Here is a 27,450-nt window from a genome sequence, read left to right on the forward strand (position 1 = left end):
TTGTAATGCCGAGGTCCAACACAACAAATTTGCAAACGAACTGAAAATGTACATTCATGCTCGGCTTATTTATTATCAAACCATAACAAAAGCAACAAGCCAAAGTGATGACAATTGCGGGCTTCGAAAATTCACGCCCCGGCCTCTCCATGCCCTACTTTTTTTGTTTATGAGCAGAATTTTAACAGATTTAAGTTCCAGGTAAATTTTTAGAAGGCAAATTAGGTTTTAGATAAGACACTACCTAGAGATTTCGCCCTCATTTTGTTAGGACTTTATGATCTGAGTTATGATTTCCTATAGGCGCAAGCACCTATAGTTAATTGTCCTTCCCAATAACGATAGTAGGCGCAAGCACCTATAGTTAATTGTCCTTCCCAATAACGATAGTAGGCGCAAGCCCCTATAGTTAATTGTCCTTCCCAATAAGGATAGAGAATTTTTTTATTAAGGTTAATTGTGAGATGGGCACTGAGTACCCAACGTATAGAAGCAACAACTTTAAGGATTTTTAAATTAGATTTTAGTGATTTTTAATATTTGAAATTTATCACCATAAACATAAAACAAGTGATGGGGGGGATGAAGATTAGTCTGATCAAGATCCCATAGTTTTGTCTTCCCGAGCAATGGTCTATTTAGTCAAAGAAGATTGTCGACCCAACCTGACAAAAGGCACCTTATCGGTAGCCATGGGTTGATTCGTCCAAGGATACCTTGTAAACCCAGGGGTGGTGTCTAAGGAGATACATTTTAGTTCAACTTAGCTGACAAGGGGGCTTTATGCTTATCAAGTACATCCTATGATTCATTACTGAAGGACTTGAAACAATTAGGGAACATACGGGCTTTAGCCGTGATTGTAATATAATTGCATCATTTTGCAACAAAACTATCCAATCAGAAGGCACGTGTCACATCTCATCCGACGAGAGACTATTTGAGAATAAATCTTAGTTATACACCTTATACGATATTCGCTCTTTGTGATTTGAGGCTAATTTAATATTTATCACCTATGACAAACGATTCCAGAAGGTAGATGAGTTTTAGTTTTAAGTTTCTAGATAATAAATTTCATTTTAGGACTTCATACTTTAGTTTAATTTTGGAATTTTAATAGGATTTGAGTATTGACCCCTCCAGTTGAGATTAACATTCAGCATGACCATCATGGGATGCATGATTGTCATTTGAAAAATATATGTATTTTGTAGAAATTTAGGAGGCCTGCAATGCTTTATGGTGTTGAATGTTGGCCATTAAAAGAGAAGCATAATACTAAGTTAAGGGTTGCAGAGCTGAGGATGCTCAGGTGGATGAGAGGCTTTACCCTTAAAGATAGGATACGAAATGAGCATATACGTGAAAAGGTTGGAGTAGCTCCAATGAAAGATAAGATTAAAGAGAATTGCCTTAGATGGTTTGGTCACATAAAACAGCGGCCTTCCGATGACCCGATTAGGAAAGTAGAGGTATTAGATTTGACTTGTGTTAAGAATGGTAGAGGTAGATCTAAAAAAGACTTGGTTAGAAAATATTAGAAATGATCTTTCTTTATTAGATTTAAATGAGAATTTGCCTTTTAACATGACATAATAGAGAAAAAGGATTCATGTAGCCGACCCCACGTAATGAGACAAAGGCTTGATGTTGTTGTTGTTGTTGTTGTTGTAGAAATTTAGGAGGCATCTTATAATTCAAGTCAGATCAATTCCAATCCTTTTTAAAGAGAAGGATGAAACTTGAATATCTAACCCGCACAACATTCTTGAACCGTTAGATTTAAAAACAAATATGACAGTCAGAGCACATGCAGGATATATTTTTCAGCAATAGATTAGGGCTATCATAGAAGTATCTTCTATTTGCTTGTACAAATGTTATAGATCCGATGACATACATTGTCAATGAATTTTGTTTTAGAAAAGATATATTTTGGCATTTCATATGATTCTATCTTCTATTGTACAATTTTTCTCCATCTTCTATTGTACAATTTTTCTCCAAGCAATCAGTATTGGGGGTGTTCAAAATTTGTCATTATCCTTCTTTTTCACATTTATCACTTCTTGCTCTTGCTCCATATAAAAAGTTGTGAAGGAATTTCAATTTTATGTTCATTGGAATTGGACTGGATCTGTAGCATTGATATAACTATTTCTATAATGGGTTTCAACGATATTAAGATAACATTTTCCCGTGCATTGAATATCTTGTGGACACATGTTACCATATATTTCTAAGCTTTTCTACTGATAGTGGGGGTTTTTTTTTTCTATTTTTTTTTTGAAGAAATTTTGCAGCACCGAGTGCTACACACTTCATCAGTGTTCAAGCAATGAACTTCCGAAATAACTATAGTTGGAATGTCCTTAACCATTTAAAGAAACTTAAAGCTGGAATGACCATTGATAATAGTAACCGCCACAATTGCAATATGGTAGTTCTCAGCCTTCCTCAAAATAGCTTCTCCTGCATCTTCTACTTTGCAATATGAATGTACCCCGTCGCCCATGGCTTCAAGTTTCATTCTAGTATCAGCTACAGATTCTCTATCTTAATTACATAGGAGGGTCTTAAATCCTTTAGGAAAATCTTTCCACAAAGTCAAATCATCAGCAGAGCAAGGCATAGTTGGTTTTGCATATTTCTCTCAATCAAAATTACAAATACATGAACTACCCATTTCAAAACTGAACTAGTTTCTTATATTCATATGTTCTCTTCACCAAAATTTCTCTTAAGATAAGATTAGGGGTAGAGAAATGTTGCTTTCACCCATTCAAATAATTCAGAAGGTCAGAGAGTTGCAATTATATATATATATATATATATATATATCAGCAATTTTTAATTCAAATTCAATAATCCTCCAAAAAATTATTTTTGCTCATATTTTCATTCAGTAAAAGTTTCGGCAACCTCTCGACATCCCCTCCCCACGAAGGGAGGTTTCATTCAGTAAAAATTTCGGCAATCTCTCGACATCCCCTCCCCACAAAGGGAGGTTGGGAGGCACTTGCCTTTGGTTCGTTTCGCTCGGATCTAAGATACGACGGCGCAAGGTCTTCGAATTAGCAATCATCCCGCCATAATCAAAGATACAACTGTGCAAGGCCTTCAAATAAAAATTCCTGCCCGGATCAAAGATGCAATGGCGCGGGTTTTGAAATTAGCAATTAACTATTTAAAACCCCTTTTCTTTCTTCTTTTTTTTTTCTCTCTTATGTATGTGTATGTATATATTCCTTAAACAATTTATTCCTCAGATGAATGGTTCGCCAGAGGGGCATTTGATGTCATGTGAGGAAGTTACAGGAGCAAAGACTTGCGTCGTTTAGGAGCGATGGTTATAAGATCATGGGTGAGTGGGGTCGACTGAAGGCAGTTAGAGGTCAACAACAATCAAATGCATTAATAATCTTTTCATGACAGCTTTGATTGTAAAATATTTTCATAATGAAACAAAATGTGTTTCGTCCATAATTTTTTGAGTATATTCAAAGTTTTTGATATAAAGCATGAGAAAAAATAAAGTCACATGCATAAATAATGATGGCTTCAATTATAATGTTAGTTTTGTGTGGAATCTGCTTGTATCGATCAATCGGGTTGTACATTAGTCTCAAATATCATCAGGGGAGGGGATTGCAGGGGGGCAACACTCCTCTTGCTTGCCCATAGAAAAAAATTTACATACAAGCATTGTGCATTGTATGTTGGAGCGTTCCAGCACTTCAGGCTTGAGCTAGAGACAAAGAGAGGAGCACTATAGTGCTCCAAACCCTGGCACTGCAGCACTGTAAGTTATAGCGCCACAACGCTACAGGGTGGGCTAAGAGATAGAGAGTGAGTGCCACAATGCTCCAGACCTCAACGCAGATGCACATAGAGTCGTGCTCAATAGTTTTCGTTCCTCTTTGCCTTATTTCACTTGAAGGGGGTTGTGTTCTTCGGTGCATTAAAAAGCATTTCTTTCTCTGTTTTGAGTGTAGAATGAAGAGAGAAGTGAAGAGAGACAATGAGAGAGCATGAGAAAATAGATTTGTACAATTTCTCTTAATTTTCAAGGGGAATTTCTACTTGTGGTGTGACTCCATGGTTTTTTTCTAAATTTTGGATTTTCCACATGAAATCCTGGTGTTCATTTCTGGTGTTTTCTTTTCTTGTCTATTTTATTGCATGATTTTCTTCCCAACATATAAAACATTTTTTAACCATAAAAAAAACAATAAATGTTTGGTCTATAACTTCTTTTCAAATCCAAGAATGGAAGAATCGTAATTTTTTTATTTTAATTTTGTATCTACCAATTTAGATAATTTTCAAACTCAATATCTACAACATTAAGTTACTTATGGATTGATTTTTACCAATCTTCAAAACAATTTAATAATTCATCAAGCATGTATAAAAAAACAAACATGAGGTCTAGTTTACACATTTCATCAATCAAAATTGTGATCCAAGAGGCTCATAGAGAATTTATCCAAAATCAATACTCTTAAAGTCTCACATTCAAAAGCTAATAAGGCACATAATCCACCAGCATCAAAAGACAAAACTCCAAGGAACGCAAGTTAACGTCAAGCCAAGCTCTAGATGGCCACATGTTGAAAACAAATGAGAAACCCTAATATGGGGAGACCTTGAATGACCACATGGTGGAAATCAAAGAGTATCCACTCTTATTGAAGCATCATGGCTTTGAAATGAGGAAACCTTAAAGATACCATAAAGCTGCCACATGATTAATAAAAAAGGGGAAAACCAAATTTAGAAAGAGCCTTGGTCAACAGCATGGGAGAATCAAAGAGAATCCACAACTTAGAAAACTTAGCATGGCCAACTACACGAATAAGATTAAGCATAATATAAAATTTCTTAGAATAAAGAGCATACAACGCATCTTACTTATATCACAAGGATTTGCATGTTTTTTATTGGCCCCTATGATCTAAAAATAGGAAACCCTTCTACATATTTTTCACTCCAAAATTGAATAGAAATACAATTCCTTCCCAAAAAAAACCATCCTTCACTCCCTTAACTTTTAACTCTGGCCTGCCTCTCTCTCCAACTCAAGCTCTCCCTTCCTCCAACAATTCCAAAACTGAGAGCTCGGGTAGGAAATAAAAAAGGAAAAGCGAGAAGATTTGCAAAAGAAGCAAAGGAGGGCATTGAAAAAGGTGCTTGAAGGAAGCCATCACAACAACAACATCAAGCTTTTATCCCACTATGTGGGGTCGGCTACATGAATCCTTTTTCTCCATTGTGTCCTATTAAAAGTCAAATTCTCGTTTAAATTTAATAAAGAAAGGTCATTCTTAATATTTTCTAATCAAGTCTTTTTAGGTCTGCCTCTACCTTTCTTAACATAATTCAAATCTAATACCTCTACTCTCCTAACCGGGTCATTGGAAGGCCGCTGTTTTATGTGACCAAACCATCTAAGGCGACTCTCTCTAATCTTATCTTCTACTGGAGCTACTCCAACCTTTTCACTTATATGCTCATTTCTTATCCTATCTCTAAGGGTAAAGCCACTCATCCACCTGAGCATCCTCATCTCTGCCACACTTAACTTAGTATTATGCTTCTATTTTAATGGCAAACATTTGGCACCATAAAGCATTGCAGGCCTCACAACCATCTTATAGAATTTTCCCTTAAGTTTGAGGGGTACATTTCTATCACATAACAAGCCCGATGCATTCCTCCACTTCAACCATCCAACTTGAATTCTACTGATAATATCCCCATCTATTTCACCATCACCATGAACAATTGATCCAAGATATCTAAAACGGGTACTCTTATTAATGACTTGATCGCCCAAAGACACAATCCCCTCACTCACAACTGCTTTTCCAACCTTCATTTTCTTTAAAGCCTCTCTAACTTCGGTTTTACTAATACGCCGATAAAAATAGAAATCTTTATTTTCAATTAGGGTGCTAAGGTCACTATAGTCAATCTTATTTTCACAATTTTCATTAAAAAATTTAGCAAAAGCTTGAAGGAAGCCATCAAGGTTCAAAATTGGTAAATCTATTACCTTCCTCTCTACTTAACAAATCTTAGGTGTTTGCCAATTTCATCACAACTTTTCCCTTTTTTTCTTATATTGGTTGAATCCAAATCTTCAGAGTTCTATAAACCCTAATTGCATTGAAGAAAAGAATACTCTCTTGGTTACCACCTTAGCAGAGTTATCTTATGTAGATTGATTTAATATTCTATAGGTGGGCCCAAGAAACCTTCTACCTTATGATTTCATCCATTAAGAAGATTAGACACATAACCTACCGTGGCAGATTTGGATCATAATTAATATTAGACAAATTTTCATAGACTCTTCAAATAAGTGAGAATTTTTTTATAATCTGGTTTACTCTAGATCCACTAGCCGCAATCCTAACTAGTGTTAGTGAATCATCATCAACATAAGGGAATACACCATTTCCCGAGAGTTAATACACTCGATTTGCACAACTAGAGAGAAATGTGCCCAAATTTGTCAAATAGATGACCATACAAAGCACAATAATACCTCAGAAATAGAGGTTCTTATCGCTAAACTTAGGAAGAAAACCACATTACCAAGGGAAGATAATAAATAAAATTGGAAAAATGCATCTATAGCGTAGGTTAAGAACAACCAAACACGACTCCCACCTTTCTTTAAAGTCAATGCCAAGCTGGAGTTACCAACCATTAACAGTTATGTGAATGCCAACAAGATGAATACCTTGGAGACAAACTCTTCTTTTTACAAGCATGACTCTATACAAAAAATCGTTTTTGCTCTCCTGGAAAATTTGCATTCACGGTCTAATGTGGTTGAACTCAACATCCAAGAATTAGTAATCCAGGACAAAGTAAATTGATCATGCATGTAGAGATTTATGCTAGGGAATAAATAAAAACAACAAATTAAAACTCCAAGGAAATTTATCAAGACAAGAAATTTAGGCAACGCAACTACGCAAAACAAGAAACTTGGCTAGTAACGACATTCACAATTTAAAAGGAGTAAAGTAATTTAAAAAAAAAACTTTGAGAACATGGGTGGCTAGAGTTCCACTTTTAATTTAGAATTAGTTGCAAATGAAGTCCGAAGCTCTTTATTAAGAAAGTAGACTAAGCAGATTAGTTGCTACACTTGTATGATGCTACTTCGGAGCGGAGAATAAGATATCTAGGCTAAACAGTAAATAAGAGAAGATGTAAGACACTTATCTTGCTTGGACGTTGAACAAAGTGTTGACGAAGAGGCCAATAACTCCCTTGGTTGACAACAACTTTTGCTGAATCTCTGAAAGTAGTCCTCTATGGTGATTTTGGAGGACAACATTTACTGATTTAATTGTTTGGGAAGGGAGAATGTTGTTTGGAGTGTTAGTGGAGGTTAAAGAGATGGTGGAGGGTCTAATGGAGGAGTGTGGAATTTTCTAATGGCTGGGAAAGGAGTGGGGATTAGTTTCGGCTGTTTTGGGAAGGGGATATAGTGGAAAAACGTGGTTTAGTGACTGTTAGGAAAAGTAGGCAGCAAATTTGGGGGGAGTTGGAAGGTCATGTGGCTTTTATTTAATAGGAAAATGAAAAGGGGCTTTGGGAAAGTTAAAAGACAGCACTTTAACATTTGGAAAAAGGTTTTGGAGAATACAAAGACACAAAGTTACTTTCCAACTTCCAATGAGGAAGATGTAAAGACAGAATTTTGTTGGCTGTTGGGAGGGGAAATTTCAGTAGTTTTTGGAAGAGGATGGGTCACCAAAGTGGATGTTGGGTGATTGGTTACTATCACTAGGAGTGAGGGTAAACAGAGGGCTGTTGGTGGGGTTAGAAGGCTTCAGACAGCAGGTTTCCAAGCAGAAATCTACTGCAGGAGTTTGAAAACGTTGGCTGGGAGTAGGGGAAGGGTTCGGTTGGGAGTTGGGAAGGAGATGGAGAGACTTGGGAACAAGGATAAAAATCAAGAGCCAACGGGCAGTTGGGTACTTCACACTCACACCACTAAACTAATCTTTATCAAGCTACTTAGAAAGAAAAAACTAAGCTCCAAAGGTAAAAACGTTTTCAGCATTCATTAACCAAATTACAAATGATGAGGGCTCTTATATATAAGCCCAAAAAGAAGAAAAAACAACAAGACCAAAATACCCTTGGTCACCAAACATAACATCCCCCTCACATGAGGGTAAAATAGGAAATAAAACAACACAAATCCAAAAGATCAAATAAAACAAACTACATATACAGCGACTCAATCACGACCGTTGATCTCTGACCTCGGCGACGATAAACTTTCCATGACCGGATGTCCCCATCAATTAGACAAATTCAAAATGACATTGTCACGCTTTAAAGAATTATTAATTTTTTAGTTTTACTCTATCGACCAAAAAGAAGAAAAAACGGCCAACTGGTATCAATTGTGATAAAGTACAAGAAGTTGATGTATGTGTGCACTAAAAAGACAAACTTTCTCCTAAGCACCCTTTTGCAAGGGAAGTTTAAAAGTATGAGATATCAAACCCACGTCTAGCACTCTTTCCATTAAGCATAAGTACATAGGCTAGCTCAAAAGCAATTGCAATTAAAAGTATGAGATATCAAACCCACGTCTAGCACAAAAGATAAAAAGAACTAGAACGAATATAAGAAAAAGCGAAGAAAAAGGCCATCAAAGCGACATAAAAGACCTTATTGCACTCTTTGTAAATTTTAGTTGGGGGGGAGGGGGTGGTGGTAATAAAAATTTCTAGAAGCTCCATCTAAACCTAATTAAGTTGACTCTATTACTATTCTGGTCAAGTTCAAGTTTAAATTATAAACCTGAATTTATTTTGGTCAACTTCAATTGACCCGAATAACTCAAAATACACCAAATTACTATTCAAATTTGGTTAAGCTAGTTCGTGCTAGATTAAATAGGTTAAACCGGTTATATTTGAATTAATTGGGTAATTTTGATCCAAAAAAATTGAATGATCCATATAATAAATGGGTAAAGTTTAAGTTTAAATTATAAACCTGAATTTATTTTGGTCAACTTCAATTGACCCGAATAACTCAAAATACATCAAATTACTATTCAAATTTGGTTAGGCTAGTTCGTGCTAGATTAAATAGGTTAAACCAGCTATATTTGAATTAATTGGGTAGTATTGATCCAAAAAAATGGAATGATCCATATAATAAATGGGTAAATAACTCAAGTTTGAATTAGGCGGGTTTTAAATACTTTGACTCACAAAATAAACAGGTCAGATATGAAGCATATTCGGGATGGATCAACATCGGGTCACCTGTTCCTGATCCCAACAAATCAACACCAATTGATACCCCTAATCCCAAGATAATACAAATTGGTAAAAAATTTCCTCTTAGAGAACTTTACACTCAAATATCTAATTAGATCTTACGCTACGTATAGCAAACAGAATAACCATATGTTCCCAAGAATGAAAGCTTAGAGACAATATTAATCATATGTGCACAAACAAAAAGTAGGGTATGCCCTATCAGCAAAAAGTTATTGATGTGCAGTTAGACGAATATTATATGTAAAATCAAATAAAGATACCTCAATAAGGGGGTCACGACCAACAATTGAAAAGACCTCCTCTGCCAGCTTCCGGATAACCTTAGCACGAGGATCATAGTTTTTGTACACTCGATGTCCAAACCCTGACATTTTTCTTCTCCTATAAAAACCAATACAATCATACGTTTAATAAAAATGAGTTTATAAGAAACTCAGACATGGAAACTTAACAAACACTCAGGGAAAGTTAAAAAAACCTGTTTTTCACACCATCAATGAAATCTGGAATATTTTCAACAGTTCCAATCTCATTAAGCATCTTAAGGACGGCCTGCAGTTACCAGGATGAAGCAAATCATTCAGTTTATCCGACAAAGCATGGTAAAAACTGGTCCAAGCTCAAACCGAAGTATATTTTGCGCAGCGGTAGTAGATTATGGCAAAGCAATTGACGTAGGGTGTAAAGAATATGGATACCAAAAACATTAATTGATTAACCAAGCTTTAATCCTTTAGCATTCAATGGCACATAAATATCCTAATATTAAATAAAAGGTATTTCAGAAAGCAGAAGCCAAATAAACAGTGAATAAATAAGTGAACGTACCAAACTTTACAAAATCACAGGCTCACCAAAGAATCAACAATGAAGTAACATTCTACCAATAGAGGTAACTGCTACTGAGCACTAAATAGACAAATCAAGCATCTACAGCTGTTCCAAAAAAAAAATGCATCCTGATTGCGATATTTCAAGTTATCAAAAGTAAAACTAAGAACATGTTATCAACATGTGTAATGTAACTGCCAGAAATAAAATTTAGTAGCAGAAACTAAATGGGAGATGGGAGAATTTGATCATTCCAAATTACACTTCCGATCCAAGTAATATAAAAAGCAAAATTCACAAGGTATTCAATAGACTGAAATTTTTTTTAAAGTCCCAGCAATTATATATCGTCATGCGGGTGAGTTTTTTTCAATACCTCATTTGCTCCGCCGTGAAGAGGGCCATATAGTGCTCCTACAGCTCCTGCCAGAGCAGTATATACATCCACGCCACTGTAAAAATGACGCAAGAAATCACCATGGGAAGAGCAAAAATAGAGAAAACAATGACTTTCAAGTTTTAATTCATTGAGGAATGGAAACCTTGACGCAAGATGTCTTGCAGCAGCTGTAGAGCAGTTCATTTCATGCTCTGCATGTAGGATAAATAGAATGTCAAGGGCCCGAGAAAGCCTAGGATTAGGTTTATATGACCTGTCACCCCTGTATCATACGAAAAGCAGAGTCAGAAAGGGTAGTTACAGGTCTCCAGTTACCTGCTAATGGGCAATTTTTACATGTAGAATGTGCAGAAATGCCACATATGGGATGAAAATCAATATATAAGAATAAGAAGTTAGAGAGTTCTTACAAAGAATCCAACATATATAAAAAGTTTTCCGAATAAGATAGGTTACTGGAAGGGAGCACCGGAGGCCTTCCAGCCAATCTCAAATAGGCAGCTGCAGCAATTGTTGGTGCCTTCAAACACAAAAGAACCCAGTGTTCAATAGAGTGTTTTCTGTAATCAACTAAAGCTATAACATGGTCACTAGTAACTTCACAAGGATCTCCAATCAATCAAAGTAAAAATGGCATAAGCGAGTACCTTTCCAAGAATTCTTGCTATCTGCTTGTCCCTCACCGTTTTTGATGTATAAAGATCTTGGCCCTGCATAAGCAGAGCATACAAAAAGGCACAGAATAAGAACCATTTTGCGGGAATAATAGGTAGGCACTTTCAACAGAACATTCAAACCAAATAACCAATACTTTAGAACAAGACAATTTTAGAAAGCATACAAAGCAAATGATCTTGACAGTGGAGACAAACTAGAATACAAAGTACAAAATTAGGGATAAGTGAAGTATTATTGGTCACATGACAAAATAGAGAAAAAAAAAGGTAAAGCATATCAACATGACAGATGAAAAGTTATCACTGTGGTATTAGAATAATAAATATAAAATAGCAATGGCATAAAAAATGTATAAGAGAAACAAATCTATCAAATGACATCTGCTCCAAAAATATCCAAACTTTCCAAGATTTAGATAGAATCTAGGCAAAACAGGACAAATCACAAGTCCAAAATTGGACTTTGGTCAGCATAACGAATATGTGATTTATATGTATATATGGCTTCCTATAATTGGTTTAACATTTGCATGCCAAAAATCTTTCATTCATGTCTTCACAATATCATGCAAGACATGGCATATTGGTGAAAACTTTAGTCTTAAAACCTTAATTAGAAAATTAGACTCTAGTATTGAAAAAGGCACGCTAGGATTGTTACCTTGTGTAGAAAAATAGAATTTATGTCGTCAAACTTAGCCAAGTGATGAACATAAAAACTATAAGGAATCAAATAGCAAGCATGCAAAATACAGATAATCATATGATTTTTATAAGAAATGAGATACGTCAAAAATGCTAAGACGTGGTCAAAGTAGTTCCGAGATTAGAGAGAAATTTGAGAATAGGAAGAGAGAAAATAGAGGAATCATACAGGCAATAGGTGGGAGAGAATAAGGTGGAGGAATCAATTCAAATTATCGTTCGTTCAAATCTAATTAATCCAAATCTCATTACCTCCTTTCATAAAGTTAAGGAGTGGTGATTATAACAAATGAGTCTAACTAAAATTTAAAACTACATAAGCGTCAAAATAATAGATGGTATCTAATCTAAGAAAATAAACATAAAAAATATAATAATGCTAAATAAATACAAAATTCAACCTAAATTGTAATTAGCCCTAAAAATAATATTGTCTAAAGCTTAGCCTAATAGTTGGGCTTGGTCTAGGAGTCTTGTACAACATCAACTCCCCCGAGGTTTGAAAAAACTCTCCTGCAAAGAGTTTTAGCTAGGAGAATCTTCAAATGGATGAGACTTTAATTAGGTCAAATCATCATCGTCAATTAAAGAGTTATCATCACATGTCTTATATTTCCAACATCTCAAGTACGTATGCCAACTTGACATATACTTATGATGATGTCATCAATGTTGAATGTCTCCACTTGCCATGCATTTTTAAAGGGGAAGATGGTGGTAGAGCGACAATAACAAAACCCAGAAAAGCATAAACTCCACCAACAAAAATACATTATGACTACACAAAAGGTTCAAAAGTGCCTTGATATTATGTGAAATCCTCTATGTTAAATATAGATAAAATGGCCATCATACAGAAAAAAATTTGTGTAACTTTATTTAAACATATTATGAAAAACAATTTGAATCAACAAGCACAAAATTTTAATCACTAAAATCACATTTTATTTTTTTTTTATTTGGATATAGTACTATAAACTTTGCCCGTATTGTTGACCTATAACTGGCAGTCGGCTATAACTACCCAACCGACCGGAACCCCCACGATCTCACGATCCCCCACGATCTCATAATCGTTTAAAACCAACTCCTCACGACACAAAAATATTGGCCTCCTCTCATTCGGTGCTCTCTCACGCACACAGACGCTCTCAGAATGACAAGAGAATCACAGGCAAGAAGTTCCAACTACATACCCTTCGGTCTCATGATCTTCTGCAAAGTCGTGTCCTAGCCTCATCAGCGGACACTTCCGACCCAGCCTGACCTCCGGCCTCCGACCTCCTGCTCAGACGTTGACCCGGCTAGAGCCGACTCCGGCTGCCATACCCGCCGGCCACCAAGCCCTCTGACCTCGACCACGCCGGCTCTTGTTCTTCTCCACCAACTGGCATACCTAAATATATAATGGTAGTTTAAAGAAAATTATCACTAAATTTCCTTTATAACGATTACATTCTAAATGAAGGTGAAAATTTTCTTGAAATCCACGAAGGGAGATTGGATGCTAGCAACTTGCTCTATATAATTTGCAATGCCAACTTTAATTATGTATGAGATTTTTAATCAAGGCTAGTAAATGAGTTCGCATCCATAAAATAAATATTCGTTTGATGGAAGATTTTAATTAAGTTCTAAGTCACTAATACATCTTATTTATGTTGCTTATGGAATGTCAAGATCAATTAATAGATGATTATATTATATTGACCCAACTTCCTACAAATGTGAACTAACTTCCAAGGCAATTGATCACAATGATGAAAAGTGCAAGCCATTATGTTATTATTGATGTTATAAACATTAATGATGCATCGAATCAAGCTCCATTACTTAGTATATACTTATTAGTGGATATGCCAAATAAGAGCTTGTAGAAAAGACACTAAACTAGAGTCACTCTGGATGCTTCTTAAAGATATAATTGATACATATGAGTGAATTAGAAATATAAATGCAAGGAAAGAAATGGGCTAGCTCATGAAGAAAAATAAATATGAGTTTTATTATAAGATCATATGATAGCATGAGCATGAATATAGAAGCCCAAGATTTGAAGGATAAGATGCTTAAAGTGAAAAGTGAAATTTAATACACTCAACGCCACCGGATCCGCAACATGTGTGCAAGCGGACAGAAGGCGTTCGTAGGCCTTTAAATAAAATCCCGGACCATTTTCGAATAAAATCATTAGCCTAAATGGATCATATTTAAATATTTTAAAATACCCCTTATATATTAAATATGATCTTTTGAACAAAATAAATCCCTGCATGTGCTCCGGTCAACATGTTAAAAGTACAAATAATAATGACCGAGAATGCTGCGCAGGGTCAAATACTATAACCCGCATGTGCTCCAATCATCACCTCTAAGTCCTAAAATCTAACGATTCAAGAATGCTGCGCGGTTCTATATTCAAGTTTCATCCTCCTCCTTAAAAGGACTGGAGTCGACATGACTTGAAGTACAAAATGTCTCCCAAAAATCCTACGAAAATACAAGTGACTTTGAAGCCACCCCGATGATGGCCATGTTGACAGAAAATCTCAACCGGAGGGGTCAAATCTCAAATCAAATAACAGTTCAAATTCTTGAAATAAAATCAATCATCTAAAAAACTTAAAACTAAAAATCATCCATCTCCCGTAATCATTTGTCGGGGGTGATAAATTTGAAATTAACCTCAGCTCACAAAGAGCAAATGTGTGTCGAGTGTATCACTTTGATTCATCCTCAAATAGTCTCTTGCCAGCATGGACGTGGCACGTACCCTCTGATCGGGTGGTTTTGCCGCAAAATGGCACCATTATATTACGATCACGGCCAAATCCCGTATGTTCCCTAAAGGCGTCAAACTCTTGAGTTATGAATCATAGGGTATATTTGATAGGCATAAAGCCCTTTGTTAACTAAGGTGGATTCAGATATATCTCCTTAGACAAACATCAACCCAGGTCTACAAGGTATTCTTGGACGAAGCAACCCATGGCTGCCGATAAGGTTCCTTTTGTCAGGTTGGGTCGACTACCTCCTCTGACTAAGTAGACCAGGGATCATGACAGCCCGGGACGACGGAACCATGGGATCTTGATCGGGCTTGTTTTCATTCCCCCCACCATCAATTTTAAGTTTATGGTGATAAATTCCAAATTTCAAACTTTCCAATTCAAAATTTAAACCCTAAAATTATTGTTATTATACGATAGGTTCATAACCTATACAACATCCTTAACGACTAGCCTTAATCGAAAGTTCTCTCCTGTTATTAGGAGGGGTAATTAACTATAGGGGCTTGCGCCTATAGGAAACTAGAACTCAGATAAAAAAAGTCCTCACAAAATGAGGGCGAAATCTCTGGGTAGTGTCTTATCTAAAACCCAATCTGCCTTCTGAAAATTCCCTCGGAACCTAATCTCATTAAAACTCCCTGCCGTCATCGTCACACAAATACTTAAAAGAAAAATAAACTGATGGCGCGGAGAGGCCGGGAACACACAAATATAAAATGGAATTTTTTGAAGCCCACACATATATATTGATAGATTGTTAAATCTCAACCGTCCCTTGGTCCTCAATCCCAAGGCCAGCATGGGGATTCGTGGGAGGCTCACCTGGATTACGCAATTAAATCTCAGTAGTCCCTTGGCCCTTGATCCATAGTTAGCATGGGGATCTGTGAGAAACTCACCTGGATCACGTTGATCTTCTTCTATATTGGGGTGGTTGGTTTAGGAAGATTTATATTAAGGCAATTATGCATGATTATGTAGTTATTTATTTCTTTATTAAGACATCTGGTATAGATCTATGAATAGGAATAGTTTTGTATAATAAAATGAAGCATTTTCCCTCTCTAATTCTCTAAATTTAACATGGTGTCAGAGTCAAATTCCCTCCACTGGCCTTCATTGTTGGAATTCTGAGGAATAGGTGTCCTTCCATCAGCCTTCATTGCTGGAATCGCTAGGATATACAAATCAAAGGAATTGGCCTTCATTGGTGTTGGAGATCGAATATTGAAAACCGCTCGACCCCTCTATTTCGTGCTTGTGGCCAGACAAAGCGAAAACAATAGGCCTTTCCTGCGTCCAAGGCCGAGGAGAGATCGAGCGTGAGTGATCCTCTTGCCTGTGAACTGAGCGGAGCTGAGAGAAAGCCCTCTTTTGTAAGTGCAATTGCACGGGACAAGAAATCTATGTTTAGACAGTGGCCATGACCTCCTCCTGGGAATGGCGACATCAAGCCCAATCTTCATCTCTATGTGCGATCGGGAGAGGAGCGAGCAGGAACCCTCATACATGCGAAGGAGGCTGAGCCTCTATGCATGCATTTTACCTACATGGAAGCAGAACCGAGCGCTGGGAGGAGTTGTGCGGGAGTTTTTCTATGTGAGTGCTTGCGAAGAGCCGAACGCTTGGATCGGTGATTTTGTGCTCGCCTACAAGGGATCGAGAGCTTGGATCCCTTATTGTCGTACTTGAAGCCTCTCTCGTGCACATATGTGTAAATGTCATCTGATAATTTAATGTTGGAGGATGAGATCAAAGAGATTGGAAATAAGCTCGCATTCCTCCATCCAATTTAAAACAACTTCTACTACTTGATAAAGTTGAAAATTTGTTGTCAAGAATGAAACAATAACCATCTACTTCAATGTTGACTTCTATTCATCCTATTTTGAAGGCATTGATTGCTAATGATCTTCAGGGGCACTCAGACATGGATGTGAAGGTTTCCATTGCATATTGTCTTAGTGAAATAACGAGAATAACAACATCAGATGCTCCATATGATGATGATATAATGAAGGAGATATTTGATCTGATTGTTGGAGCTTTCAAGAATTTTAATGAAATGTCAATCCATTCATTTCCGAAGAGAGTTTCAATACTTGAAACTATTGCAAAGGCCTGATCCTGTGTTTTAATGTTAGATCTTGATTGTGATGATTTGATATTAGAAATGTTTTGCATTTCTTAAAGACAATAAGGTCAAAGCATTCTAATACTGCCTTCTCCTCAATCGACACTATCATGACACTTATTTTGGAGGAGACTGAAAGTATTTATACACAGCTTCTTTCATGTATGTTAGATGGTGTGAAAATTCTTGAAAAGAATATTCAACACAGAGCCAAGAAGCTAGCTAAGAAAGTGATTGTTAATTGTTCCTTGAAGCTAAAGCCTTATTTGGCTAAATTATTTAATGGCAATGGTGCTCTGTTAAGTGATTACAACAAAAATTGTTGTTGTTGTATTTTAGAAGAAACCTGACACTTCGATACATAATGAAATGAATGCTTCTAATGAAAATCAGGAACCTGATCATAAATTAGCTGAGTGGTTCCTTTCTGACGATTCATCTCAAGGATTGACATAATAAGAAGGTGAAAATTTTCATCTTGAAAAATCTATTGTTGCAGATGGATCTTCCAAACTGATGTGAATAATGGGTCTTTTCATAATGGGAATGGTGATTCCATGGCTACAAAGCAAAAGGATAGATTTTGCCATCATGGTGGTAAATCTAGAGTTAATACTAAACATAGCATGTATTCAAGTACAACTAGAGGTGCAACCGAGTCAAACCGACTCGCGAGCTGGCTTGGGCTCGACTCATCAATGAGCTTGCGAGTCAATTTTATCAAACTCGAACAAAATTTTGAGCTCGTTGTATAATCGAGCTCGAGTTCGATCCAACCAAAGCTTGGCTCGATTGCTCACGAGCTGGCTCGAATGCCTAGCCGAAAACCAAAATATCGGGCGAGATTCGGGGAGGGAACTCGAGTTCGGATGTGGGTCGGAGTTTGAACACGGGCGATCGTGCACAAAGGGAGTTCAGACCTCGGATGCCAGAGTTAGCGAATAGAGGTCAGACGCGGTAAAGGAGGGACGACAAGCGTGCTAAGACGCGGATGCCTGGCAGGAACTCGAGTTTGGATGCATGATTCAACGAGACAGAGCTCGGATGCGAGCACGACGGGACAGCAAAAGCAGACTAAACGGAGCTCGAACGAGCTGCTCGACGAGCTCGTTTTAATTGCACGAGCCGAGCTCGACTCAAGTTCGAGCTCAAGATTTGGCTAGCGAAATGAGCTCGAGTTAGGCCTAACTTGAACTCGACTCGACTCGTTTGCACCCCTAAGTACAACAAAGCCTGGTAGAAGGTCAGATTTAAGTTCTCGCAAAGGAGGAAGAAATGTTTCATTGCAATTGTCAATTAGCAATGAATATTATGGAGTTAATAATAAGAAAAAAGCTCGAAGTAATTTTGACAAGAAGCTTCGAAGTAATGGAGGTAGAAATGGATTTAAAAGAAAAGTTAGAGTGAGATTCTCGGAAAACAAACAAGCTGTTGGCACTAAGAAGAAGAAAGGAGTTAAGCATGCTGAGGCTGAAGACAACAAATTGAAATTAAAAGAAGCTCTCTCTTCTCAAAAGTCTAAAGTGAAAGATATGGTCAAAGATCATAACCATGTTAAAGATGTCGGTTAAAAAAAATCAAGATGGAAGCGTGCCTATACAAGAGGCTTCTAGACCACATAAGAGTAGGAAAAGCTTGGATGACACAATTGTTGGTTCAAATATAAAAATTTGATGGCCAGAGGATTAGAGGTTTTATGATAGCACTTTGATTCTTTTGATCGAAGTAGAAGAATGCATAAAATTTTGTATGATTGTGATGTAGAGGTGTTGCTCCTAAAGGAGCAGCGGGAGTTTATTGAAGGTGAAACCAATATGCATGGAGTGCAAGAAAAGGATGAAACTGATGCTGCAGACATTCTTACCAAGGGACTTGACAACTCTACCTTTCTGGGACTGATTACCAAGCTGGAAATGAAAAATTTGTATTCCTCAGCTTGAGGGGGCATGTTAAATCCCAACCGTCCCTTGGTCCTTGATTCCAAGGCTAGCATGAAGATTCGTGGGAGGCTCACCTGGATAACGCTCTTAAATATCGACCATCCCTTGTCCCTTGATCTCACAATCAACATGGGGATTCATGAACGGCTCATTGGGTAGCTAATTTAGGAAGAATTATATTAAGACGATTATGCATGATTCTGTAGTTATTTGTTTCATTATTAAAACATCTTGTATAGAATTACAAATATGAATAGTTTTGTATAATAAAATGAAGCATTTTCCCTCTAATTCTCTAAATTTAACATAGATCAATGCCATCATGATCATGTAAATACTTTGGAATATAAAAAACCAAAAATATCCATAACCTTGGAGCACATGTCACAAACAACAATAAAGGCACATTTAATTTGATGTGCAATGAAGTGTTGTGGGGGTAAATAAAATGTCATTTGATTTTCGGATAAAGGCAATATAATAAGACAATTAGTATTTGTTGTATAAAATCAACTGTAATTGAATTTCAAAGGGGCAACAATTACACTAGTCGCATGGTAGTCAATTTGCCATGTTTTATGCCAGATTTATTGGCACGAAAGTGTATGCACATGCTGTTACTTTGGATGGAAGAACGATAATCCTAGTGCCCTTAAATTAAAAAATGCACGAGTTGTTTCTCATGCTGTGAATGTAATATATATCATGGACCAAGAGTGTCCTAATAAGATATAAGTTATATTCAAGGACAGCACATCACGTCAGCTCATGTCTAAACAACTGCCAAATTGGATAGACATGGGGCATCTCTCAACCTCATGTAGAGGTATCTTGCTGGTCCATGTAATTTAATAAGGCTCAGGATGAAGTTCAGTATGTAAGATGATCCTAATCATGACTAGCTTAGATATTAAGTTCGTAGTACTCTCTTTATCAATTACTAACTTACGACACTTCCATTATATGTAGTATAAGAACGGAAGATGTGAAATTTCTTCCAATCCGCAACAATAAATGGACTATCATAAAAAAGCCTTACATTTGTAGTGGAATCTCCAAGTCATGGAAAACGTGGTGCCACTTTACGTTCCATCATAGCCGTTAGGCTATAGAATAAAGCTTTTTTATATGGAGATGAAATTAGGCAAGGCAAGATAAAAATGTAGCATGAAAATAATAGGATTCTTCAGCATTGGCTCTCTAAGAATAAAATCATAGAATATGCCTTTGGAAATATAAATAAATAAATTTACAAGCAAGATACTTGATTGCAGCACGCAATCAAAACTTCACAAGCAGGTCTATAGTGCAAATATGAGGTTTGCTATCATCAAAATGTTGTTTTTCTTATTATTTCCCTTATATTTGATCCCAATAGATCACACATGAACTAATACTAAATTTGGTGGAGACTCTAGTCTTAGAAACCCTGATAAAAATAAAGGGACTCAATAGGGTAGTAAATATGTAAGAATCAACTTGTGAAGAAAATTGGAATGTATGTCATCAGAATCAGCCTAAGTGCCAAGCATAAGAATTATAGATAATCAAGTGAAGAAAAATAATAATCATACAATTTTAATAAGAAAGAGGAGTGTTGCCCAAAAATGCTAAGAGGGATCAAAACTAGTCTGAGATTAAGAAGGATAATGGGATTAGGAGGGAGAAAGATGAATTGTATAAAGAGAGGGGGAGGGATCAATTTAAAATGTCATTCATTAAATTTAACTCATCCAAATCCCATAACATTCTTTTATAGAAATAAGGATCATGATTATTACAAATAAAACTAAATAAAATGGAAACTATATAAACATCCAACAAATAGATTGGACCTAATCTATAAAGGATAAACATTAAATGAAAATACATCAAAAAGCTAAATAAGTACTACAGTAAGCCAAATTTGCAATTGGCACTAGATCTAATCAAGTCTAAATCATGGTCTAATTTAAGCAATTTGTCTAGGAGACTTATACCACATCACATCTCTTCCATTTTGAAAGTGATTTCTAACTTCATAATTGAAACAACAATTTTTTTTTCCTTTTACACAAGCTCGATCATCATACCCACGACAAAACAATCAAAAGTTCATCTCCAATGTTACAATTCTCATTTATATCAGTTCAACATTTGCATATAAAATTATTTTATATTCCATGTATCTTCCACATCATAAAATGGGTGCCATATTTCTCCTAGAAGTAATTCCTTCTTCATGAATGAAATAATAAACTTTTTTTCCTTTCCATTAGATCCAATTGTTATAAAAATATTATTTTTTAGGTGAGAAAATTAGCTCAAAAGTTGAAAATCCTTATATACAACAATTATTTTTAGGAGAAATTGGCTCAAGTGTTAAACACAAAAGCCAATAGCAACAAAGGTGAGAAGAGACTGAAATCCAAGAGACAAATTATAACCCTTTGTTGAAATCTTCTATGAGGAAGCATTCTCTTCCAAGAGAGCTACCCAAACTAGCCGAGCTTGGAGTTATAAATATAAACATATAATATTAAACACTTCAAGTAGATTGGGATATCTCTTCATTTGTATATAGTGATAAAATTAATTGATGATCTTTACTCAAGGGAACTCTTTCATGGTTGATTAATTCAAAGTCATTCATTAATGAGATTGGTATTAACAAACATTGATACCGAGAAGATTCTAAGTGTATTTAGAAGGTCGAGAGTTTGGAATGCACTAATGAAAGGTCATTCATTGAACAAATGGTCATTGGGTAAACTCTTCTACTTTTACAATTACTACCATACATTTTTATTTATATCCATAGCTTGGCCAGTTAGGGGAGCACTCCTAAAAAAGGTATTTTCGTATACTTAAAAGTAATTCAATAAAAGAGCTATAATTTCTCTTTTCATTTCCAATCTCCTCTTTCTTTGTGCTATTATAAGCTTTTGCGTGTAACTCAATAAGAATATGTCATAGTTTGAGCTTCTCAAAATTTTTTATCTCCTTCCTGACCATGTTCAATTATCTTGATAAATTTTGAATTTCTTAGTTTACCAAATTTTAATAGATATTAGCACCTTCATTATACAAGAGCCAATAACAATTGAAAACTCATCTTAAATGTTTTCAGCATTCATTTATGTTTGTAGTTCAACATTTGCATAAAAAATGCTTTTATTTTCATTTTATTAAGAATATTGCAAAAGATGTACTTGGAGTTTCAAAGGGAAAAGCTCCTAATAGTAAAAATAGTTGGTGGTGGAATCCAAATGTGCAAGAAAAGATTAAAAATAAGAAGATTTGTTATAAAAGTTAGTTTAATTTTAAAAATTCTGATAATTGGGAAAGATATAAAGAGACTTGTAAGGAATCTAAGAAAGCAATATGCGATGCAAAGTCTTTAACTTTTAGTGATTTATATAATAGATTAGATACTAAGGAGGAGAAAAATATATGTATAAGTTAGCCAAACAAAGAGATAGGAGTAGTAAGGATTTAGATCAAGTGAAGTGTATTAAGGACGAAGATCAAAAAATACTTTTCTTAGAAGATGATATTCAACAAAGGTGGATATGATATTTTGCTAAACTATTTAATGAAAATTGTGAAAATAAGATTGACTATAGTGACCTTAGCATCCTAAAAAAAAATAAAGAGCTCTTATTTTTGTGGTTTAGATTTGACTTATGTTAAGAGAGGTAGAGGCAGACCTAAAAAGACTTGGTTAGAAAATATTAGGAATGACCTTTCTTTATTAGATTTAAACGAGAATTTGACCTTTAATAGGACACAATGGAGAAAAAGGATTCATGTAGCCGACCCCACATAGTGGGATAAAGGCTTGATGTTGTTATTGTTATTGCTGCATGTATCATCAACATATGATCCATCAAGTAGCATACTTCTCCTTCTGGAAGCAATTTCTTCTTTAAATACGAAATATAAAACCTTTCCTTTTTCCAACAGATCTAGCATCATATCAGAGCCAAGAACAATCAAAAGTTCATGAGTTTTAACTTAGCAACTCTCATTTATGCTCATGGTTCAATACTCACAAACAAGGTCTCCTAAAACTCCAATAATTTTAATTTTAAATTCCACCAAATGAGGTGCAAATTAAGCGCATCATGTTGGAGGGGTATTACAGGTAATTTCATGAAAGTAAACAGGGTCGAGATGAGTCGTATAGCGGTATATTGTTCAAAGAGAATTAAAAAAGCAGTATTGGTTCTTGAAAGGTTATGCCAGTTCATATAATCAAAGTCTAGGGACAGAACGTGCATATATGGTACAAAGGGATGGACCAAATGAAAGTATTTTTTATAACTCAGTAGAGTAACCATTTGTTTTAGTTATTGGATAAAACAGACATTTGTTTTCCATTATGAGATTAATGATGCCCAAATCTAGAGAATCCTATAGTTGTTCTCTTTCCTTCAACGTAGTTAGACGTGCAATCAATTATATTGCTGCCATGACTCAGCCCTGCATTTTTGTTTCTTTGTAGCATTACATCTTTCAATGTAGCGCTCTCAAATATTATAAATAAGTTCTCGGTTCACGTAATCAGCACCAGAACTTGGAAGCATTTACTAGTTTTTTTTATCAATTTCAAAAATTTGCATGTTATCTCAGAAAGAAGTGGTTTTTTGAAATGCTCACTCGTAGAGCAGGATTAGCATCTGGATGAAACACTGACAGTGTACTCATTGAACTAACAAGAAGACCCATTGGGTGTGCATCATGAGGCATTCCTTGTATAATATCCTGTAAAAATAAAAATACAAACGAAAGAGTAATATTAGTGAAATTAAAGAACAATATGTCTACTATAGTTAGTGCTCTGTTTTAGGGCAGCCTTATGGCCAATGACTGGAATGTAAGGAAAATAGGCACAAACCAAAAGACCCTGAGGAACTGCAGAATGTTGAGAAATAGTGAACTCCCAGTCCGCCAATTGGCTCTTAGAAGGCAAATTCCCATACACTGGAAATAAATACCATTAGCAGCTGATAGAAACTATAGGCCCATCAATCTAATTCTATCTAGCATTAACATATATAGCTTACTTAAAAGAAACGCAACTTCAAGAAAAGTGCTATTCTCAGCTAATTCCTCAATGGGGTAGCCCCTGTATCTAAGAATGCCCTCATCTCCATCAATATAACAGACAGATGACCGCACTGGAGCAGTATTAAGATATCCAGGATCATAGATTTTGAGTCCCTTGTCATCTTTTCCAGTTGTTATCTGAGATAATTGTGAAAAAGACATAAAATATGAAGTAGCAATCCTAAAGTTTTAACAAGAGAAGCAAAGGACGAAAGAAAATCAGGACACTAACTATAAATCAATGACATTGTTTGATAACAGTCAAATTTAACCAACGGAAAGGTGAAATAAGTTGTGATTTAATAAAGATAAATCCATTATGAAGCATATGAGATAAGGGGCTAGCCATTTTTCATTCATAAAGGTCATGATGCAACAGCATATATTATTCATTGCAAAGGTGAATATCTACCACACAGAATCAAATGATGATGAAAATCACAATCCCAATAAATGTTATCCTCACTGTTATTTTTCTCTCACAGAACTAGAGGAAAATTCTCTTATAAAGTCTATTATCATAACAGACAAAGCCTTATGCAAACTATTAAGATAGCTTTTGTTAGGAAAAGCACCCAACTTTATGAAAAAGCATCAACTATGAGTGAATATGGTGAACCACAAAATAATGCTAAAAGAAATCAACTACCACAAGGAGAAAATCAAATTTTATGTGGTTCAACTTAACCAACCTATGTTCAAAAAAAAAGAGAGAAGATCATATCCACTAAAAATAGATCCACAAATGATTTTAAGAATAAAGGGGTACTCACCAACCATTCCAAGTATCACAATATGCCCACTCTCAACAAAGAAAAAAGAAACCAAAAGTCCCTCAAGGAAAACAAAAGAGAAAACAATATAAGAGATATAATAAATAAAGAAGATTAAACTAAGAACAAATATCATTCACTTCAGAAGTTCCTCAGGGGAGTACCTTAATACCTCAGTTATGAATTCAGCTCAAAAATTTTTAATACAATGGTACTTTTGATTCATCAGAATGAAATGAACTTTTCTTATTTTCTCATTTATCTTACTTCCTTCTCTCTCTTCTCTTTAATACCATCTATTCTCAATTATAAATTCTCCTATAGTACTGCTTAATCAATAGATGCCGCCCAAGTCAAATGTTTACAATAGAATACTTTATGAATGATAGCATAATTAGTTGTAATGATTTATTAGGCAGAATTTCTAATAATTGAAAAGGTTTATATTAAAAGGATATCCTTATAATTGAGGAGATTATTTCAAAATTTTATTTTCTTATTGTCTCCTTTTGTATGTCTATAGTCACCCACCAAACAAAACAGTAGAAAAGTATCTTGAGATCAAAGTTCGGATGATAAATTGAATTTTGAAGGTTTCTAATTCAAATATGCCTTGAGATTCCTGCTAGATCAATGTAATTTTTGGTGATGTATAAGTCTTCTTTTATTCAACAAACAAAACAGCAGAAAAGTATCAGACGAGTAATATTCACTGACACTGAGGTGAAAGTAACCCTAATCAAGCAAAGGCTAATATCTTAGGAAAAAACCATCTACATAAGAGATGCAGTATATTCGAACAGCAACAAAAAATTAGAAATACAGACTCTCCACCTTTTACTATATTCACGCCAAACCTTTTTAAAATCAACAGCTTTAACAGTCCCTTCCTCCGAAATATCGAGGTCGTACTGCTTCCCCGTCCTCGAATCGGTCACTACCAGCCTACCGGCGAGATTTCCCGGCGGCCGCACGATCTCCTGCGCAGAGACCGGGGATGCCTCCAAAACCGCCAAGACACCGTCGGCGGCTGCGGCGCCGATGACGTGGGAGGTGAGTACGGCCAGCCGCCCGCGCGCCATGGCTGTTGGATCAAATCTTCCTTCCATCCTGCGCTGAAGGAGCAATCAAAGCCCTAACTTAAGCTCGAATCTCAAATACTGGGCAAGGTAGGAGAAGCTTTGAGAGAGAGAGAGAGAGAGACAGAGAGAGCGAGAGAGACGGAGCTTATATGAGTCATATATAGTTCTGCGTGGCAGAGAAGTTGTAGAGGCGTAGCGGATTTGTTTTTCTGGTCAATGCTGATAAGAAAAAGTAATTACCGAAAATAATTTATATTTAATTAATTAATATTTTATTTTAAAAAAAATAATTATAAAAATATATATTTTTAAAATTTTGGCTGAGTAAAAATCTTTAAAATTAAAAAAATAAATAAATTAAGCTGCCCAAACAAAATCATTATATTTTGCTCAAATATTCTTTCCTCATGAAATTTTAAGTCACATTTTTTAATTATCCTAATTTTTTTATTAGAATGGTAAGGTAAAATAGAAAAATTCAACAATTATACTATTTCGAATATACCATCTTTAAAACGAGAAAAATTTTCTAACAATTGAAAAAAAATTATTTTTGCTTTCAAATATTTTATTTTTGTCAAAATTTTCTTATATGATTTTTATGCTGAAATCTCATTTGCTTATCAATTATATAGTTTCAATTCATTGCCTATTTTGCAAAATCATTATATTTTTCGGGAGATTTATTTTAAAAGGAGCATTCGGCAGATGAAAATTAGGCGAAGGAGTGTTGTTGAATTTTAATTTGAAAAGGAGCTGATTGTAAGTTTATATCTTATTAATTTTTAATAAGATCATACTTTTTTATTTACATAAAATATGTATAATAAGGTTTTAACCAAATTATATAAGAGCTTAGTATCATATTTGTATAATAGCTTAATATCATTTATGTATAAATTCTTTTAGGTGGACTTGAAATTTTTAGAATAGTTTTCAATCATTTTTTATAACCAAATATATTATGTTTTCTCAAGGTAAATTGATATATTAAAAATTCATGTAATTATTAGTTCATATTGCATTAAATTCATCTAGTTTAGTATTTGATTTGTAATATTTTATGAATTAGGTCAGACTGTTCAGAGTATAGGATCCTTTTTAGTAAGGCGCACTTTGAATTCCTCTGGACATAGGAACCTTTTAATCTTGTCTCATTATTCATTAATATGATCATGTTGCTTGCAGCAACTTATTATATCAGTTAACCTGTAAAGTTGTAAAGTCCAATCAAGCAATATTTAAATTTCAAGCAGTATGTGAAGGTGAATATGTATAACCTCTGTCATTTATGGGGTTTATGTACATTTGAAGTTGAGTTGTGAATATTTTAATTGCTACCTTCAAAATATATTAATCGTGTATTGAGAGGATTCAAAGCATTCCCAATAAAGAAAGGTTCGATGATGCTTGTTGAAGAATGCATGCTTTTCTAGCACAACCCGGTGATAGTCCATTAGAGCAAAAGGTAAATGCGAATGAGATATTTAGATGTTATGTTTATGAATAGTCAAAAGATGAGAATGATGTCCTCTAAAGTGTGATTGCTAAGATGATAAGGGTAAAACTTTATAAGACGAGAGATTTTATAAATACCGACGATTGAAAATATCTTTAGATTAGATTATTGGAAGATAATGGTCATCTCGTCAGTCCTCATTTCTTGTATATGGGCTATCATCAGATGAAA

General features: G+C 35.3%; 1 protein-coding gene across 1 annotated transcript in view; it reads right to left on the minus strand.

The window, feature by feature from the left end:
* Positions 1 to 25,915, minus strand: part of LOC110097853 (citrate synthase, glyoxysomal) — a 29,350-nt gene extending 3,435 nt beyond the window's left edge. The window contains exons 1-10 of the mRNA XM_020824469.2: positions 25,536 to 25,915; positions 23,863 to 24,043; positions 23,694 to 23,779; positions 23,456 to 23,560; positions 11,214 to 11,276; positions 10,977 to 11,086; positions 10,709 to 10,828; positions 10,543 to 10,618; positions 9,814 to 9,887; positions 9,596 to 9,716 (exon numbers count right to left, since the gene is read on the minus strand). Coding sequence (XP_020680128.1) covers positions 9,596 to 9,716; positions 9,814 to 9,887; positions 10,543 to 10,618; positions 10,709 to 10,828; positions 10,977 to 11,086; positions 11,214 to 11,276; positions 23,456 to 23,560; positions 23,694 to 23,779; positions 23,863 to 24,043; positions 25,536 to 25,787 — 1,188 coding nt within the window. The 5' untranslated portion in view covers positions 25,788 to 25,915. The remainder of the gene's footprint in view (positions 1 to 9,595; positions 9,717 to 9,813; positions 9,888 to 10,542; positions 10,619 to 10,708; positions 10,829 to 10,976; positions 11,087 to 11,213; positions 11,277 to 23,455; positions 23,561 to 23,693; positions 23,780 to 23,862; positions 24,044 to 25,535) is intronic.
* Between the last annotated feature and the right edge of the window lie 1,535 nt (positions 25,916 to 27,450).

The sequence above is a fragment of the Dendrobium catenatum genome, unplaced genomic scaffold (assembly GCF_001605985.2).
Source record: "Dendrobium catenatum unplaced genomic scaffold, ASM160598v2 fragScaff_scaffold_574, whole genome shotgun sequence".
Taxonomy (NCBI): Eukaryota; Viridiplantae; Streptophyta; class Magnoliopsida; order Asparagales; family Orchidaceae; genus Dendrobium; species Dendrobium catenatum.